The sequence below is a fragment of the Carettochelys insculpta genome, chromosome 5, assembly GCF_033958435.1.
Source record: "Carettochelys insculpta isolate YL-2023 chromosome 5, ASM3395843v1, whole genome shotgun sequence".
NCBI classification, from domain to species: Eukaryota; Metazoa; Chordata; order Testudines; family Carettochelyidae; genus Carettochelys; species Carettochelys insculpta.
Window position 1 is genome coordinate 42978591 of NC_134141.1, and position 20593 is coordinate 42999183.

At 40.5% G+C, this 20593-nt stretch overlaps 1 protein-coding gene across 1 annotated transcript in view; it reads left to right on the top strand.

The window, feature by feature from the left end:
* The window catches only part of SNX2 (sorting nexin 2), a 60609-nt gene that overhangs the window by 6723 nt on the left and 33293 nt on the right, over positions 1–20593 (top strand). Inside the window, exons 2-6 of the mRNA XM_074995002.1 lie at positions 3763–3880; positions 7995–8158; positions 19032–19098; positions 19270–19313; positions 19438–19579. Of these exons, the coding sequence (XP_074851103.1) occupies positions 3763–3880; positions 7995–8158; positions 19032–19098; positions 19270–19313; positions 19438–19579 (535 nt within the window). The remainder of the gene's footprint in view (positions 1–3762; positions 3881–7994; positions 8159–19031; positions 19099–19269; positions 19314–19437; positions 19580–20593) is intronic.

Here is a 20593-nt window from a genome sequence, read left to right on the forward strand (position 1 = left end):
GATTATGGCAGCACACTCTGTGGGCTCCATCTTAAATCTGTCCAGACTAAAGCAGGCTATTAGCTGAAATATCCCAGCAGGTTAAAGAGTGCCTTCAGATGACAGTGTTTTATTGAGCCACACTGGTTACTTTTTGGTTTGTGGATGGAGTTTTAGATGGTAGTTTTGATTTATCCTTAAACTGCTTGGGCCTTGCCTAAATGTGAGGCTCAGTTTCTCCTGGCACTACTGCTTCTGTTGCAGTCATAAGGAACCCTGACCTTGACTTCTCCCTTATCCATAAAAAGGATGGGAGCTCCATTTCACAAATTTTTAAATAGCTCTGAGTTGTGACCCTTCTGTTTAAAGGACATTGGTGGAAGGCTGAGGCTGTTGAAGGTGGGATTTGTCTTGTAGGAAAGCAGAGTGGAAGATTGAAAAGTTGTGATGGAATTATGTTTGGTAAGGTCAATATACCAAATGAAGCTACTTCATGCATCTTTTTCTTCATTTCCCATGGTATTATTTTTAAATGTATGTCTTGGATTTTCTTTACCAAAATATATACATAAGCAGGCTGTCTTAAGGGCTACATGCTATAGAGTTACTAAACTCCATTATTTGTATTCAATCTCAACGCCATTCTTTCTCCAATTTTTACACATTGGAGTCTTCTTTAAAGTTACGGGAGTTTACAGTTTCTCTCATGTCAGAATGTCCTTTAAGCTGTCAAATGTATTAAATGTTTCTGGTTCTTTTTCATTTGCCTTTATTTTATGCGTGTTTTTAAGTTAATGGTTTTTCCCCTTTGCTACTTTCTGCTGTGCAGTTTACTCCCTAAGGGTGAAAATTCTGTTTCAATAGACTTTGTTCTGTTTCTCTGAACAGTGGGGCTGACAGCTGCCACAGGGCAAAGTTGGGGGGTGGAGGAAGGTGGGGCTTTATGCCCCTGGAACGGGCAAGGCCTCAGGCAGTTAACCCTTAGTGCAAATCTGACCGTGGTGCTGGCTCTCCCTCCCCAGCCCTCAGAGCTGGGAAGTGCAGTGCTCTGGCAGAAGTTCAAAGGGGGCTGGCACTTGGTCTTTGGCCTCCACTGCTGCCAGTGCAAGTGCTCCCCTTGCTCCCCCCTCCTTCGCCTCCCATCAGCAGGCCTACATTTGAATATATCTTGCAGGAATGTCACCAACCTACCTATCTGTGCATTGGGGAATCAAAACCTGTGTTCTGTTATGGGTACGCTGTTTCTTCCCTGCAATTCAAGTTTTGCTTCTCAATATCCTTGGGGGTATGCAGAAATCTTCCAGGAGCTATGTCATCTTATCTTGATATTTGCTTAGTTGTACAACAGGCTACATAAAAAAGCACTAGCACAGTCGATACTTACTAACGTTTCATACAATGACTTGTTTATACTACTCTGTCTACTATACTGTGAAATGGAAGCATGATATTTCTGTTGAAATCCATTTATTTTATAATTACACATGGTAAAATGAGAAAGTATGCCACTTTGCAGTAATAGTGCTATGATACTTTTGTATTTTTATGCCTTATGTTGTGTGTAGCTTTAAAATAAGGTAAAATGTTGGGCTTATGCAAAATGAATTCAATCCCTAAAATGGGTACAGTAGTCAGGAATGGTCAAGAGCCACCGCTCGACACTATTCCAGAGCTTGCAGTGTCCTTTTGAGAAGTCTGTAGTTGGGAGGACTTTTTTTTTTCTCCCACCCCAGGCTCTATGTTCTAAGCAATGCTGCCTGGATATACAGTGCAGAATCCCATCTAGTTGGGAGGCGGTTATATTCGTGGAGTTCAGAGAGGATCATGTGTATAAGAAACTGACTAGAATATGTTTTGGTAGATGGGGCGGAGTAGGGTGTCTTCAAAGAGTCCAAAGTTGGAGTATACCCATCAGAGCAGTGTTCTTTGCAGCATGGATTTGTATTGAACATATCATGCCAGACCAACCTGATAGCTTTCTTTGGTAGGATAACAAGCCTTCTGGAGAAGGGAGAAGTGGTGGATGTGGTATACTAGACTTCAGTAAGGCATTTGATATGGTCTCGCATGATCATTTTATCAATAAACTGGGCAAATACAACTTACATGGGGCCACTGTAAGGTGGGTTCATATCTGGCTGGATAACCGTTCTTAGAGAGTAGTTATTAATAGTTCACAATCATGCTGAAAGGGCATAACAAGTGGGGTTGCACAGGGGTCTGTTTTGGGACTGGTTCTGTTCAGTATCTTCATCAGTGATTTAGATATTAGCATAGAGAGTATGCTTAGCATGCATTTTCATGTAAAAATGCAGTATTGATTTATGTTTTAGCTGAAATAGCTAGCAAATCAGAATTGCAATAGTTTAGACTGTGAAGGTGTCCAATATGAATTCAAAGATCACCATACTTGTGATCATGGTCTTTCTATATTTCCACATTGTATTACACAAAACTTTATTAAATACTATAAGAATATTGTTAGCTAAGTGCCCTCCCCCTTCCACAGAACCAGGCACCCCCAGCCTCCTGCTCTGCTCTAACTGAATGCCCAGACCTCCCGCCCTCTGCTCCCCCCCTCCCCCCGCATTCTAATTCAGTTCCAGTGACTCACCAGGCCTGCTGCTGGGACCCCACATGCTTCTTCCACCAAGTAGTGGAGTGCGGGCATGGAGTGGGCAGATGGCACTCCACACTTGCAGCTCTCAGGAGGAGCCACATTTGAAGTCTCCCAGAGCCTCATGTGGTTCAAGAGTCACGGGTCGACCACCCCTGTTTGTATTAGTTAGGTATGCATATATTTGTCACAGTGCAGTGTCCTGTTTGCCACATGTGGCAGGAAGTGAACTTTTGGACACCGTGGGTTTAGAGTGATGTCCGCTTTGGAGCTGAGTGATGACCTAATTTCCTTTGAGATGAGTGGGGCCATGCTGGCAGTTTGTTACACTTTTTAAAATGAAAACTTGCATGCCAGAGTGTGGTTATTCAGAAAAAGGCAAATTTTATAACTATAGGAAAACCTCATGTCTGGTTATATCACTGAACCTGGATTGCTTTCTTATTTGTCCCAGTTAACCTTTGAACGCTAATCCTGTGAGTTGTTTGATACTTTAATATGTGCCTCAGAAAGGAAGACAAGCTAAATAGAGAATAGCAGATGTAATGTGTTGCTCCTCTCTGTAAGACAGGCTTAACTTGCATGCCAGCATGGTCTGACACTTTACAATTTGCAGAACAATCCTAATGGAATTAACTCATTCTTTTACTCTTTGTAAAACTGATTTGAACCAAAAAAGGCAGACTTAATTTTAAGGGTGCATTTGTACATCTTGAACAGTTGTTCAGAAGGGTTATAATGCAATTTTTGGACATAAATTTATAAATAGAAATTTGTGTTCAGCAGTCTGAGAAATAACATATATAAACATTTCAGTGTAGTAGATGGTAGATAATCTTATTCTGGATTTGTCTACAGCAGTGTTTGGCTCTAGCTTTTTATATAAAACATTTATTAATTTATGGACATGCACAACATGAGGAAGAGAAGGTTAATTTTTATGTCCATAAAGAATAAGTGAAAAGTGTTGGTAACTAATTGGTTTTCCTTTGTTCGTTGTTATTCCCCTAGGAATAGGAAATGGAAATAGCTGACACTATTTCCTTTCCATATTGTTGTTGCTTTCTCTGCTTGTGTTGAAAGACTGTCATGTGGCAATGCATAAAAATGATTAAACTTATTACAGTACCAGTTCTTTTCCTCCTTTTGTTTGTTCCTTTTAACAGTCAAGCCCATCGTCTCCAGAGCCAGCCAGTCTTCCTGCAGAAGACATCAGCACAAACTCCAATGGCCCCAAGCCAGCAGAAATCATACTAGATGATGACAGAGAAGACCTTTTTGCAGGTGATTGTCTCTTGTCTTTTCCCCTTAAATTACGTAGTTTGCACACAGTTAAACTTTTGTGATTGGGCTATACTGTAATGGAAATGATATTTCTTTTTTTCAAAAAGCTGCAGTTTTATTAAGTGTTCGGTTGTGAGGAAAAGTGAAGTAGCTGAACTTCTAATGTTGAACTTGAATTTAAAATGCGTATGGCTTAAATTAGAAAATGGACTTGTGGCTCTCTAAAACAGTGTTTCCTTCCCTCACCTCTTCCAATCCATCTACATTTTACTTTTTTAAAAAGCATAAACAGTTCTACCCTTTTGATATTGGGATTCTCTTCTTTGGCCACGGTTACCAATACATAGTTACTCATACATTATCATTGCAGTATTGTGTGAACTTCTGGGAATACTGCTTTTTTAAGCTCATAAATAATTACAGTAAAAATCTCAGTTTAAACTATTTTGGTGCCTGTCTGATCTAGTGCACTGTGATTATCTGATGACGTTTTAATGTAAAATTATTGCTAATTTTTTTGTTTTTGCTAAATATTGTACTTGGGCTCAATCTAAGATGATATAATTAATTGTTTCTAATGATTTAATCATAGATTTAATTTGTATGTAACACAAAATGTCTGCACATAAAGCTAACTATAGGTTGAAAACACTTTCTTCCCACGTTTGTCACCTAATCAATCCTTTACTGTTGAATTAGAGAAAATTATCTCAAGTAACTATAAAGCAGGAATGGTAGCTTGATACTGTAGTGATATTTGTAATAGCTAATAAAGACATCTTTCCTTATTACTTATACCAAATCAAGGTATTTTCATAAACTTTGATATATTTTATATAATAAAGTAGATTTTCCAGATTCCGAGTGAAATAGCACTTGTTAAGATGCATCTATAGTCTCCCTGCACATTGATGTATTGTGAATGATGGATGGAGAACATCACGTGCTCCACAGACTCACCAGAAATGCAGACCTAATTTCAACCATTTACTGAGTGGTGACTCATGTTAGAGGTCTTGAACTTCCAGGTTGGATTGATTTTAAATCAAAGCAATTTTAATTACTGACTTCAATCAGTAAGCAGAAAATTAAAATCAATTTCAGTCAAGGTTACGTTTTGCATTTGTGCTCTTCAGTTGTTTTCCTAAAAATTGATTGTCATTGGTAACCATTAAAATGTGTGAATTTACAGCTAAATATAGGGCTTTGTCTACACTAAAGGGTTTGGCAACAAAAACTGGGGAGCGTCCGGATTACTAAGTGTGTTCTATTGACTGTAAGCCAAAGAACATAGCACTTTTTGCCTACAGCTGTACCTTGCTCCCCATGAGGAGTAACACCTCTGATCACAGGGGAGAGAGACAACAAAATGGCTGTAGTTGGACTGCAAGTGTATATTACACTGCAGATTGACATCCATGGCCACCCTATGCCCGGTGACTCTGGCTTGCAGGGCTTGTGCTGCAGGGCTGTTCAATTCCAGTGCAGATGTTCAGAGCCTCAGATGCTATAGTCTGTGCTCAGAGACTTTTCCACCTTACAGGATCCGAGACCCTAAATATCTATACCACAATTAAACAGCCCAGCTATGAGTATCTAATTGCAGTGTAGACATACCCATAAATATTTCACGATAACTGCAAAAGAAAGCAGCGCCTTTTACTGCCCTTTTGAAAAATAAATCTGTCTAAATACAGAGGGTAGTAAAGCGTGACTACTTTCTTTTTTTGCTGGAAATCCTTAGCAAGGTCTTGGGAGAACTTAAGTGATTTCCCACACTGAGGTAAATACATCTGTCCCACTTCATTTGGGGACAGTGCTTATTTGATGGCATGTAGGGCTGTAGCTTTGCCATCACCATTTGGGCTCCTCAAAGAGAGTCATCAAAATAGATGAGAATTGTATGTTTTCTGATTTTTTTTATTGGTGGCCACTTCACATCTCAAAATAGCAGTAAAGGCCATAAACTTTTCAATTTGCTTTTAGAAAATCCCTGTGAAATTTGACAGTCTGGAAATGCCCACGTTAACAAAGCACTGGCTGATGTGTATCATAGTGCTTATGTGGTACCCATAACTTCAGGAGTTCCCCAGTTATTGTGGTGCAGTGTTTAAGTAATGTTGATTCAGTGAGAATCTTTCCATCTGTTTTGAGGGAGTCCTGAGTTGAGTGCTGCTGAGTGTCAGTATATGCCCAAATACAGTCATGATTCCTGGACGTAAAAATGCGGAAGCGAGAACAGCAGGAAACTACATATGAAAGATTTGAAAATTTTTGATAAATGAATCGGGAGTTATGTACTAAGTAAAAGGAGCTGTAGAAACACAGAGTATAACTTTCCTATTTTGCTATGGAAAAATGTTAAACAATTGCATCTTAAATAGTACAACAAAGATATGAGTGTATATAATAAATATAAATACTAAATATACTTTAAACATGGGTTTTTAATTACATTAAATTAAATTGTGCAATAAAGGTGTATGGTTTTTATATAATAAATATAAATACTAAATATACTTAGAACCTGGGTTCTTAATTACATTCAAAATGTGCAGTTACATATGCAAAATGCTTGACATTAATGTCTCAAAAAAAAAAAAAAAAAAAGGGTAGTTCAGTTTCCAGTTGAAAATATGAATGCGCTGATTTACTATCTGTAATTATCAACAGACTCAGTTAAATGAATTCTTCTCAGGCTGGTATAATTCAGAGAAAGTCCAAAGTCAATGATGTCCAAGTTCCTATTTATTCATTTACCAGTGTAAATCCAGATTTTAACCATTTAATTGCATAATTCTAAAATAATTTCAATAAAATTTATATAAGATGCTAAACATTTATTCTATCAAAAAGCTATTGGTAAACAAACAAGGTTTGAAGTACATGTCTTAAGAAATAACTTGAGTAAAAATATCATTGGAGTTATTCGGGCATGTGCAAACTTCCGTTCTGGTCAGATAAAGCTTTTTGTAGTCTTTGCCTATGGCCAAATTCAGGTACAGGGAGAAGGAACAATAAACTTACAGTGAACAAATAATTAGTATGTAGGCTATGGTGGTCATTTCTCTGGAGTCCACAGAGTACTTGGACTATATTTTCAAATGTAAGGATTTATATGCATTATCAATTTCAACCCTACCTAGTCTGAGAGGAGAAGCCCTCTTAGTCCGTATCTCCACAAACAATGACATGTCCTATGGCACCTTAAAGACTGTTACTTATTTCCTGTCTAGTGTAACTGTGGCTGTTTATTATTATTCATATCAATGCTTAATATATTTGAATTCTGCTAATCTCTTATCTTGATACCGTATGGTAAGTGAGGGTCACAAGTGTTTTAGGGATTATGCTAAATTACCTTGATTGTTATTCTTTGACTTCATTGCTCGTTCTCATTTTAAAACCAGAATTACCTGCCTGGGTTGTGAAGATGCTCAGATATCTGTTCAAGGCTTGTTTTATGTACATTTTTAGCTTCTGAATCATTGACCGTATAGAACTTTATAAATTTGATAGAAATGCTGCCTTGTAGCAGATCTGTAGGCTTTAAAATTTACAGGAAATGTTCACTAACCTGCCTGCAGACGAGCTAATTTGAGTGACTCTTGCCACTCCCATAATCTTGGAAACTCTCTTCTTCTTCTCCCTTCCCAAATTCCCCTAACCACTTTTGTTGAATGCTCATCACCTGCTGTAATGCCTGAACACTTTATTATTGGTTGGGTATTGAATTCTAAAACTGACCATTTCATGCACTGTTTTCTTCCTTGTACCCCACATACCCTTATATTTAGTAGCTCTGTTCTGTTCAGAGATCTTGCTGAACAAGTTCACGTGAAAGTAAATTGTATAGCTAAAATGCCTGAAATTGGCAGAAAGACTGTAATGTAAACAATAACTGGTGGTACAGTGAAAACCTATATGAGCAAGGTTTCAGTGTTAATTTACTAGTGTAATGTTTGCAATATTTCTCATTTGAAGAAATATAAAGTAAGATGTACAACAAATTCCTGTGAATGACAATTTCATGTGCAGTTTTCTTGTGAAATATTTTATATTATGTATGTTATCTTGTATAATATTTTGTACTGATTCATAAAATCATTTCTAGAAGCTACAGAAGAGGTTTCTCTGGACAGTCCAGAAAGGGAACCAATACTGTCTCCAGATCCTACTCCTGCAGTCACTCCTGTAACACCCACTACATTAGTGACTCCCAGAATGGAATCAAAAAGCATAACAGCTCCTGTGATTTTTGATAGATCCAGGGAAGAGGTAATCAAATAACTTAGTATTTTAACCCTTTATTTCAAATATTATTGCTACAGTATGTACAAATTTAAGTTATGGTATTTGTGTTTCTTTTTAAACAGCATGAAAAATTGCAACTGAAGGTGTTAATTATGTAGCCTCTCAGTCACAAGAACATTAATTGAAATTTATGCAGATTGCTATTGTGAGTTTTATTTTTTGCAAGATGTCCTTAGAAAAGATTTTATGAAAATTCATTAGAGGCATTCTCCACTCCCTGTATATTCAGAATAGTCTGTAACAGTGTTTCCCAAAATAACTTGGTCATGGGATACTTTTGGGCTTGGAATATATCAACGGAACACATACATGCTGGTTCAGAAGGGCAGAGGAGGCAGAGTTTCATACTGAAAACTTGTGGCATATAATGTTCAAAAGTAGATTTAAAAGAATTAAGTTTTTTAGATGCTGTTCATTTTACAAAGACAGTCCAGAGAAGAGCAACAAGAATGATTAAAGGTCTAGAAAATATAATCTATGAGGGAAGACTGAAAAAACAGGGCGTCTTTTGTTTAGAAAAGAGAAGACTTCGAGGGGACATGATAGCGGTTTTCGGGTACCTCAGAGGGTTACAAGGGGGAGAGAGAAAAATTGTTCTCCTTGGCCTCTGAGGATAGGACAAGGAGCAGTGAGTTTAAACTGCAGCAGGGGAGATTTAGGTTGGACATGAGGAAAAACTTCCTAACTCTGCGTGGTTAAACATGGGAGAAAACTATTTAGGAAGGGTGTGGAATCTCTATCACTGGACCTATTTAAAAGATGTCTATCTATATGGCTATTGGGGATGGTCTAGATGGTGCTTGTTGTTGCCATGAGGGTAGGGGACTGGACTTCATGACCTCTTGAGGTCCTTTCCAGTTCTTGTGTTCTTGGATTCTATAAAGAACAAAAAATAACGAGAAAATCACCTGAATGAACATCTAATGTCCTTCTGATGGAAGGATTGTGTGGCAGACCCTTACCTGGAAGCTTCTGGAGCCTTCTAGAAGGACAGTATACTGGGTGGTGGGCCAATGCGTTTCTGTTCCCTGTCTAGGCCCAGGCCCTCATTGGTCAGATGGGCCCTGTGCTCCCTATAAAAGGCTCCCCATCTGGTAGCAGGGGGGAAGGTTTTGGAAGGTGCACCAGAGGAGCAGAGCGAGAGCAGAGTGAGCGAGCGAGCGAGAAGGTACCACGGGGAAGCAGTGGGTGAAGTGGCCCAGGGTGAGGTTGCTACTTTGGGGCTGGGGTAGAGGCCCTGCCAGTTGCCTCTTGTCCTCATAGGGACCCTGGGCTGGACTGCCCCCGCCCTTCCCCAGAGGCATTACTCCACTGGAGCAAGCGTGGGCCTATAAGGGGACTGGCTTTATCCTCCCCACTCTGGACACGCCTATGATGAGGATGGCTCACTAAGGGGAAACTCCTGCTTTTGGAAAGGCCTGGGCAGATAAGGGGTCTCCGTGAGTCTCTGAGGCACAACAGAGAACTGCCAGGAAGCGCAGGGACCCACAGGGGCTGACAAGGGACTTTGTCACAATGGTTAGCAACCCTGTAATTAAGTTTAAAAAATTAAGTACAAATCTAAAACAAACATTCAATATAATTGCCAAAAGAAGAATCGTTAGTGGTGTTCTTTTGTACAAAAATAGGACAGTGTTGTTCCAAAAAGGTCTGTCTTTCCTTAAAACTTAAAAAACCTTTTTATGAAAAAGAAATGCAAAAGAAATTAGGCATGGAAAAATATTTTTAAATGTTGTGGTTTTATGAAATTGTAATTTTTACAGAAAACTACTGGAAAATAAAAATAAGGAATATTTGACAGAATTTTTAATAGGAAGAGTGGTTTTTTGCATCTTTAGACTACAAGTCTGTTTAATATTTGCAACCATGCAAGAGAGTTGGATCCTCATATCAGGTGCAGCATCACATCATTGAACATGACTCATGCTGAAGCAGTACAAATCAACTGATTATTTCAGCTCGAGTCGCATAAGAACTGTACTGTTATGAATGCTTTATAAATATTAATATACCTAAAGTATAAATGCTATTCAAATACCTTAGTATTTTTCATACACAATTTCATATTTTAGAAGAAAAAATATCACTAGCATCAATTTTTTTTGTTTCACGGAACACCTGCTTACATCACACAGAATACCAATGCTCCAGGGAACAGTTTGAGAAATGCTGATCTATAACAGTTATTTTCCTTGCTCCCATATGAACAGCTAATGTGATGATTGTGTAAAAGTGGAAAAATAAAAACGTTAAGCCTGTGGTTACACTGACCCGAACTGCCAGCAGCAGCATGCAAATTGGCGGTCTCAAAAATGCAAGTGGCCGCTCATTTGCACATTTGCTCAGCAGCAGAGGCTGCTGCTGACAGAAAAAAAGCAGTGTGAACATGGTTCTGCCAGCAGACCCCTCCCTCCAATTTTTCCTAAGCCTAAGAGGCTGCTGGGGGAGTGGGGTTTGCCAGCAGAACCACGTTTACCCTACTTTTTTTTTTTCTGTTGGCAGCAGCTTCTGCCAGCGAACAAATATGCAAATAAGCATGCATTTGGATTTTTGAGACCACCCATTTGCATACTGCTGCTGGCAGTTCGGATCGATGTAACCATAGCCTACCTGAAATAGTTGCAGACAAACAGTGAAGAAGTGCTGAGCACTTGAAACTTTCACTGGTATGTTGTAGATTTAACTTCCAGGCACTGCTTTAGAAATCACAAGTGGCAACTGTATTGAAAAATGTTGCTACATGGCTGGTTGAAAACTTTGGTTTAAGATCACCAGTGATGGATAAAGTGAATAAATTGTTGTATTAATTTTAAGATCTAATCATAGAAGTCTATCACTTTATTCAAGAGCAAAAATCTGCTGCTGAGCAAACCAGATCCCATTCATAGCAGTGTACACCCAAAATGTTTCCAGTGCAAAAAACTTTCACCAAGATCCCTAAAAGCCAAGGATCTCCAACTGATATTGGTACTGATAGAGAAGTCCCTTTGACCCGTGTCATACCGAGAGGCTAGATTCCTGCTGAGACAAGCATCACTGTCAGCCGCCTTTGATCAGAGACCATCAAAAATGAAGCTGGCCGTAAAACATGACTTTCAGCCTCATTCCACAGAGAACAGCCTAAGAAAAAGCATTCTTCAGTGAAAAAAAGACAGCCCTGGTACTGATGGCACTGTCTCTTCCAGACCTTGAGGCACTGGGACTATCAAACACTCAGATGGCCCAAAGGGAAAAGGCCAGAGATAAGCCTGTTCCCACCTTAGGTGCCTAACCAAATAAGCACATTGCTACTCACATGCCCCCAAAGAAATCTGTACTGACCACTGCAAATCAAATCAGCACCAGCACTGACTTCTCAAACGCCTTCAGTACCAATCATGCCAAGACCCCCGGTACTGTTGTCCTCCAGGACTGTAGTACCAACTCCATCACACACGCATGTACTGACCTTCAAAGTACCACCAATGCTAGCAACCCACTTGAACGTAGCACTAACTTAGATACTGGCACACCGCTCTTTAGTACCAACCCTACTCCATTATGTCAGGCACCAAGAATGGTCACCACATCAGCTAGCTCAGTGCCATTATACTTATTGGCTGAAGAGGAAGAGCTCAAAGCAGCACCATGCATGCCTTGACACTGTCCCAAGCAACTCACTTCCTTCACCAGTCCCAACTCAACAGTGGCCATCATATCTCTGGATGACCCAGTACTGATGTCACCAGCATGGCCAGACTGGGACCCCAGGGTGCAATATCAATGACTAGTTCAGTCTGCACTCAAGTTGGTCACACCACAGCCCACCCAACCATCCTAGCCTTGCTCTTAGGCAGAACCAGAGGAGGAACTTGAAGAACAAGAACAGGAATCTGAGCAGGACAGTATCTTACAGTAAACTCTTTCATATCCAACATTCTATCATCTGGAACTCTTAAATAGCCTGCATTTTAACCATAATTTTAGTTACATTTTCTGCAAGTACAGGATAGCGAAAGTAAATACAAATAAATAGAGCAAATACAGTATGTTTACAGCGTATAATACTACTGTTGTTGGCAAATAAAGTACTCAGCATACATTTTTGTTTTGTTTCTTAATATCTAATCTTGCTTTTCTGTAGTGTTATGTATTGCTCGGTATAGTAGTAGTAGGCATCCTTCGATCCTGGGATCATGGGTTCGCGCCCCAGTTGGACTGATTCGAGCAGTGTTTTCTGTGGCTGTGCAATCCAAGCCAGGAGTGGCAGTCCTTTCCGCACTGTGAGCAGCAGTAGGTAGATGTCGCTCTGGTATCACGGGCACGTATCTTCCTGAGGGCTATCCTATCTTCCGCTTCCTTCACCAAGGTAGTTTCATACATAGCAAGAGCTTCCTTCACTCCGTTTCCAGGCATGCCTGTCTGAGGTGAGCGAATGCCAGGTGTGAGGGAATACCAGGTGTTCACACTGAGAGAGAGCGCGCGGAGGTCACGCTTGCACGTGTCCTTGTAGCGCAAGTTAGATCACCCTTTCGGCCTCTTTCCAGACGCCAGTTCACCAAAGAGGAGGTCCTTCGATATTCGGCCATCTGTCATGCGTGAGACGTGGCCCAGCCAGCGCATACGCCTCTGTTTGAGAAGGGTGAACATGGAGGCGGTGCCTGCCCTCTCAAGCACTGCGCTGTTGGGGACCTTGTCCTGCCACGAGATACCGAATATGCGCCTAAGGCAGCGCATGTGGAATGTGTTGAGCCGCTGCTCTTGTTTTGAGTGCAAAGTCCATGTTTCACTGGCATACAGCGTGTGCTCAAAACACAGGCTGTGTAGACCTGCACCTTGGTGGGTACAGTGAGCTTATTGTTAGCCCATACTCTCTTCATCAGCCTGGAGAACGTTGTGGCGGCTTTTCCAACACGCTTGTTGATCTCTGACAACTTGTCACTTGATACGGAGATCGTCGAGCCTAGGTACACAAACTCATGGACGACTTCCAATTCGTAGTCTAGCGTGCTCGGTATATCTCTCCGTTATCCAGAATATGTGACTCTCGGCATCCTTTTGATGCTGGGGCTGCCAGATATAAAAGAGTTTACTGTACCTTCTCCTATCTTCTCTTTCTCACCAGATGAGCCAATAATGACTCCACTGCCAACTGTAGGGGATGATTTCAAGTCCTTTCAAAAATATTTTAAGAGTGGCTGACTTTTTAGAAATATTCTTAGACAAGCTACTGGAGCCCCAGCATAAACTTACCAATCAATATCCTTCATGCCTCCCTCTCCAGCAAGGTAGTCCTCACCATAAATGAGGCCATCATGGACCCTACCTAAGAAATGCAGCAAACTCCTGCCTCAGTACCTTCTATTTATAAGAGGACTGACAGATAATATTATATGCCACCAAAAGAGGCAGAATTCTTATTCATTCATCCTGCCCGTAATTCTCTGGTGGTAGATACTGTACACCATAGGGGCAAACAAATCAATTTTTGGTCCACACCTTATGACAAGGACTGGAGGAGATTAGACTTGTTGGGAAGAAAGTCCTATTTGTCTGCATCCTTACAATTTTTAATTGCCCATTATTCTGCCCTCCTTGCAAAATATGCTTACAATTTATCTGACAGCATAAAAATGTATATTGAAATAAAGCTGAGGCCCGTTGAGGGCCAAAAACACTTCACAAACTCTATTGACACGTAACTATATACCTTAAAAGACTTCCATAGTACTTACAGGCCCCAGGTATGTACATGCCAAAAACTATGAATGTTCCCATACCCAACATTTCCATCCTTCACCATACGAACAATCATGACCCTACAAACCATGTAGGAGTTAGACAATTCAGACAGCTACAACAAGAGCAATTATCTGCATCATAGCCATCAAAATCCCATCAGTCATTTTGAACCATTGGTTAAGGGTTCAACAGATCTCCTACATCAGCAGCCCACAACATACCACTGACTCCATACCATCCTGTTCCATCTGGCTCACCATCACATCGGACAGATGGGCTCTTGAAATAATCCACACAGGTTACTCCATCCCGTTTATTTCCAGACCCGCTTCCAAACCACCTTCTTTGTCCCTCTTCAGGGACCCTTCTCATGAGAACCTACTACAGCAGGAAGTAGCTCACCTGTTGCACATAGGAGCTGTAGAAGAGATACCACCTCAATATAAGGGAAAGGGATTTTATTCCCAATATTTTCTCACATCAGAGAAAAATGGAGGATAGAGACCTATACTGGATATGCGTCAACTGAACAAGTGCATCAGGCACGAGCACTTCAAAATGGTAACACTGGTGACCATTATTACACAAAGGAGACTGGCTGTCGTCCCTCAACCTAGAGGATGCCTACTTCTATGGCCCTGTACACCTACCACATATCAAGTTTCTCAGATTTCCCTAGGTCAGAAACACTACCAGTACAGAGTCCTTCCTTTTGGACTTACAACGGTATCCAGAGTTTTCATGAACATGTTTGCATTCGCAGCAGCCTATTTAGGCAAAGAGGGCATCAAAATATTTCCTTGCCTTGATGATTGCCGTATAGTATCATGCTCACGGAATGAGGCAACTGTCGTGACTCAAACCACACTCAGGTTCGTAACCAACATATGTTTTTCAAATAAACTTCCAAGAATCCCAGCTATCGCCTTCTCAACAGTTGAACTTCATAGGGGGCATACCTAGACACGATCCTGGCCACAGCAAAGTTCCCACTGCCTCATTTCATAGCGTGAAAGGAGGCCATAAATACAATCATGCAAACCCCCAAAATCACAGCAAGACAATGCTTACAGCTTCTGGGACACATGTCCACCACAACGTTTGTGATCAGACTTTGAAGACTAAATATGCGACAGCTGCAAGGATGGGTACAGAGAATGTACAAGTTCCACAGGCAGTCCATAAACAAAAGGTTAAGCATGCCCCTCAGATTATAACCTTCCCTGAAATGGTGGCTGGAACCAACTAATGTGTGCAGAGGAGTCCCTTTCAAACAGCCTGACACAACAATTACAGTGACAAGGATGGATCCTTGGAAGGATGGAGAGCTCATTGTGCAGTCCAGCGTCCCTGTACTGAGTACAAGAAACATGTCTCCACATAAAATATCCTAGAACTAAGGGCAGTATGTAGAGCTTGTGAATATTTCCAACCATTAATCCATCACAAAGCCATCATGATATTCACACACAACATGAGATAAAAGCAGTCAAGTAGCACTTTAAAGACTAACAAAATAATTTATTAGGTCAGCAGTTACTTTTCCCAAAACCATGGGAAATGCAAACCGAAGTTCTGTATGTCGTATCCAAAATGGAGTTTTCTGACTAAAGATCTGTTTGCCACAGCAACCAATACCAAGCTACTATTCAGGAGCTGGAATGGGCAAGGTCTCCATGAGAGATGCATTCGCCATAAAATGGGACACCCCCTCCTTTATGCATTTCCACCCATTTGCTTATAACAGAGTAATCCACATGTTACAACTCATACTAATAGCAAGCCTATGGCCTCAACAAACCTGGTACACATTTCTGTGCAACTTTCTGTAACTCCTCCACTACATTTTCCCCCAGACTTCACTTCTTTTTACTTGGGACAATTGTAGACTCAGCCATCTGCATGTTAAGATGCTTCAACCAACATCCTGGCTTCTACAGGGTTAACAGAACTAGAATTACAGTGCTCACATGAAGTCTAATCTATAGTAATTAACAGCAAGAAGCAGAGTACAAGGAGAATTTATAACCAAAAATGGGGGCATTTGCAGGTATGTTGTTTACAATGATCACTCACTCTCCCCTCACTCCACAGGTATACTGAGACTTTCAGGATATATCTTATGCCTTAAACACCAGGACCTACCTAACAGTTCTATAAGTACATTTGGCTGCTATTCCATGAAACACCCTAAGATCAAGGGATATACAATTTTTATACATCCTATCACAAAAAGGTTCATAAAAGACCTTACCACATTCCCCGTACAACCACCCACTCCAGCATGGGACTTAAATATGGTACTAGCACACTTACAGAGAAACCATTTGAACCTGTGGCCAAAAGCTCATTGCTACATCTTTCATTGAAAAGGTTATTTTTAATGGCTATTACTACAGTCAGATGAATGGTGAACTGATAGCACCTATTGCTGATCCACCCTATACCTTGTTCCAAAAAGACAAGGTCACACTAAGATCAGATCAGAAACTTCTACCAAAAGTCGCATCTTTTTATATCAATCAAAGGATATACTTACCTTTGTGTGTTTTTGTCCTCTCTTCTCCCCCCGCCCCTCTCCCCCCCAAAAAAGGGCATGCAGGTGCAGAACACAGACTCCACACTGGATGGTCACACAAGCTCTCAACTTTTATCTGCAAAGAACAAAAATTTTTCATAAATCTCCAAAACTATTTGTGTCTACTACAGAACACCCTGAGACATCCAGTTTCCTAACAAAAGAATCTCAAAGTGGATATCTCTGTGTGTAAGACTCTGCTGTGAAATAACATACTTACGTCACAAGTGGTACATGCACCCTTCACCAGACCTGTTGCTATCTCCCGAACATTCCTTCACGGAATCCCAGTTGATGGTATCTGTAAGGCAACAGTGTGCATATCCATACACATTTTAATAAAATATTACATGACTGAGCAGCGCTCATCAACTGACACCCATTTTGGGCGTTCCTAAACAGTGCTCACAATCACATTCCAAAATCCCACCAGCCACAACTGGCTACATCTCCTTAATTGCCTTTATGTGCTCATCCCACAGGGATGCTTTGCAAAGTAGAAGAGAAGGTTACTCACCTGTGCAGTAACTGATGTTCTTTGATAGGGGGTGTCCCCATGGGTGCTCCACAATCCATCCCTCCTTCAATCTTCTTTGTTTTTTCTAATATTTTTCTGTGGTAGAGAAGGAGCTGAGGAATGGCAAGTGGTGCACGATGGTTAATAGCCACTACAGCCATGAGCTATATACTGCGTGTGTGCTATCACCGGGGGGTACTGCTGCTGAAAAAAATCTGAAGTGCAGGGTGCCAAGACTTCTTATCTGGAACACCCACAGGGATACCAACAAATCTTGAGTGTCAGTTATGGCACAGGTGAGTAACCTTCTCTTCAGAATGGCTCCTGCCCTCAGTTATCTGAATTCCTGAATAGCCAGTTAAAATCCATATCCCTGTGCTGTTCAAATAATTGGGAGTATGCTGTATTCATTTGATAAGCATCTTTTCAAAATGAATTTGTGAACTGCAGAGCATGAATCTTCCTTTCTAGACTGTCTCCGCAGCTCCTTTGAACTGCTTCATGTCAGACAGATCTCTCTGCTTTGATGTGATTCTTGCTCCCCATTCCAAACAAGTTTCCTTCTTGTTCCTTTTTCCTTATGACAGTGTGTGGGTTTCATAAAGGCCTGACGAATATGCATCATCTTACATGGAGTTTAAGAAGTGCATGAGTAGTAAGGACTTGAGCAGTATCTAATATACTTCAGTTCCTCTTACACACAATAAAATTAAATTTAACTCACCTTCCAGTCCCATCTCCTCCCTTCCTCGTGTAAAGGCATTGGAAATAGAGAAAACGATTTCAATATTTCTGGACTAGTTCTAGGTAGTTTTCTTTTTACATCCAGAAATTAAGATGTCTAAATGAAAACACTTCACTTTTCTCTTTAACCTATTTCTCCAAAACACATCCAATTTGCTTCAGACTTTCTTTAGAAAAAAGCCTTCTTTGGAGTAAAATAGGACCTCTTACACTTGAGATGGATCAGGTGTCCTGATTAAGGGCAGGTCTGCACCACTCCCAAGGATTGACCCTGCTCCTCAGGGTCGTTTTCCCCCCCCGCCCCCCCCCGGGTTCAATTTTTCATATCTAGTAAAGACATGCAAAATTGACCTCTCAGGCATTGCAGTTGACCCCTGACAACCTGATGAGAGGGGAGGAGTAAGGGAGTTCGATGGGGGAAACTCTCCCATTGACCTTCACCTATAGAGACAGCCAAGTTAGCCAAGCGCAGAGATCAGTTTTTAGCTACGTAGTTGGTGTAGTTGGAATTGCGTATCTGTGGTCATCTTTCTTAGTCTGGTGTAGACCTAGCTTAAAAGCCTTTGTTTGTGTGCCAGAGTCGGGTGGGAGAGGGAGGCACTAAATGAGACTTATGTGGAAAGTATTTTTCAGCCTTTATGATGGTGAAGACTAGTGTCTTTATTTTGTACTAAAATAGGATGGGAAGGGTCTCAGTTTTGCTTTTTTAGGTCTCACATAGTTTTATGGTTTAGTTGGGGAATTACCTTAATTATTCTTTGAAATTAACTAACTAATATATTGTTAATGCAGGCATGTATGCTGGAATTTGTATGGAGGGGGTGCATTTTTGTAAATATGCACCACAGTTTTTTAAATACAAAGAAGTTCAAAATAGTCATTCAGTGAGCATGAGAGGTTAATGAAAAGTTTGTCTGGAAACCATGATTGGTAAAATGATTTTGTTGTACTAAAAATGTATGCAGCAATAATGGTTTTTTAGAAGTTACCTTGTGGGATCTTGCTATACTATCATAAATGAAAAACAATATTCTCTCACCCTTTCCTGTTGCTAGCAGCCATGGGCATGCTTGGAGACGTCCCTTCCTGCGTCAGAGCTGGCCAATGAGCTGCACTTCTTAGGGTGCCTTCGATTGCCCTAGCATACCCTGCAGGCTCCGTCTGCACAGTGCAACAGGGAGGATGAGAGAGAGAAACTGGATGTGGGGTGTGTGTGCATGTTCACACCATTTGCACCCCCCTGCACACCAGCCTGTAATGTTACCCATTCTTTCTAGATTGAAGAGGAAGCAAACGGAGATCTATTTGATATTGAAATCAACGTCTCAGACCCAGAGAAAGTTGGTGAGTTGGTATATGGGACATGGTGAAAGATGACATTCTTTCAGCATTAAATTGTTTATTTGCAGGGGGGGGTGCACCTTTGGTTTTAGCATTTATTTAAAAATCCAGCATATAAGTGATTCAGAAAACTTGCTTTGCATTAACTACCTTTCTTTGTGTATCCTCTTACAGGAGATGGCATGAATGCTTACATGGCATATAGAGTAACAACAAAGGTAACTGTAGTTTGCAACTGTTTGTCACCTTGAGTATAAATATGCTTAATATCTGCTACAGTGCACCTGAGCAAATGAAAAAATAACTGAAAATTAAAATACAACTTTTCTGTGGATTTTTTAGACATCCCTTTCTATGTTTCACAAAAATGAATTCTCTGTTAAAAGAAGATTCAGTGACTTTCTTGGTTTGCACAGCAAATTAGCAACAAAATACCTGCACGTTGGTTACATTGTGCCTCCAGCTCCAGAAAAAAGTATTGTAGGTAAGCATGGTTTCTATAAGGATGAACATATACATCCAATATTTGACTCAGCTTTATTTATCTTGCATAGTCCCTCAAGTATTAGTTAAATGCACATATTAAAATTGTGATACATGGTATCTGAAAATAAAATGTCAAAATATCTTGCATAGAATACTGCTGCCAGCTGCTTGGCTCTCAGAATCTTGAAAATGATGATGGGTCCACTGCTTGTAAAAAAAGACTTTTTATAGTGTAAGTAGCAATTGGGGCGAGAAGAGAATAGGAGCAGTAACACAAGCTAGTATTAGACAGTAAACTTAGTAAAGGGGATACATATAGTTAGCCTCTCCTGGAGCATAAAAGTAGTGAGTTAGTATGAAAAGGAGATCTGGCCTAATGCTTGGCCTCCTCTTTCTTGTTCATCTTCCTAGTTTTTCATCCTAGTCTTTTTGCTTTGGGACATTTTTCATTTAATTTATTTTGTGTTCATTACCACTTGTTTGAAATAATATCTCCTGTTTCCAATTTAGTCCATGTCCTAACACATGTCTGGCTTTGAATCCCTTGCTAAGTATTTGTCAACAGATTTTTCAGTCCTTTCTGTAATTTTTGGAAATGTGTTTGTTCTCTTATTTGTTCTCATTTCTAATGAAAATAAGGCAATGTCCCTTAAAGAGTTGGTCTGTTTTGAACAGTGACCTTTGGTGACATCTGGGTCTCCATGAATACTGTTCATGACCAGCCCCTCAGTGTGGTCTGTAGAGCAAATAGATTCTGGAATTAGTGGTGTTGGGGATGTGGATGCACTCCCTGTCTTGAAGTGGTTCCTCATTTATACAAGGTTTACAGTTGGTTCAGTGGCTCTCAGTGCCCTCTACTACACAATTCTTCCAGCATTTCTATTTGAATAAGGATTCATCTCCAATGTGCTCTTAATAAAAATGATTCTTTTTTACAAAGTCTCCCTGTGGGTGCTCTACATGTTGTCCTGGTGCCATCCTGGCGCCTAGATTGCAGAATTTGCCAGCAGTC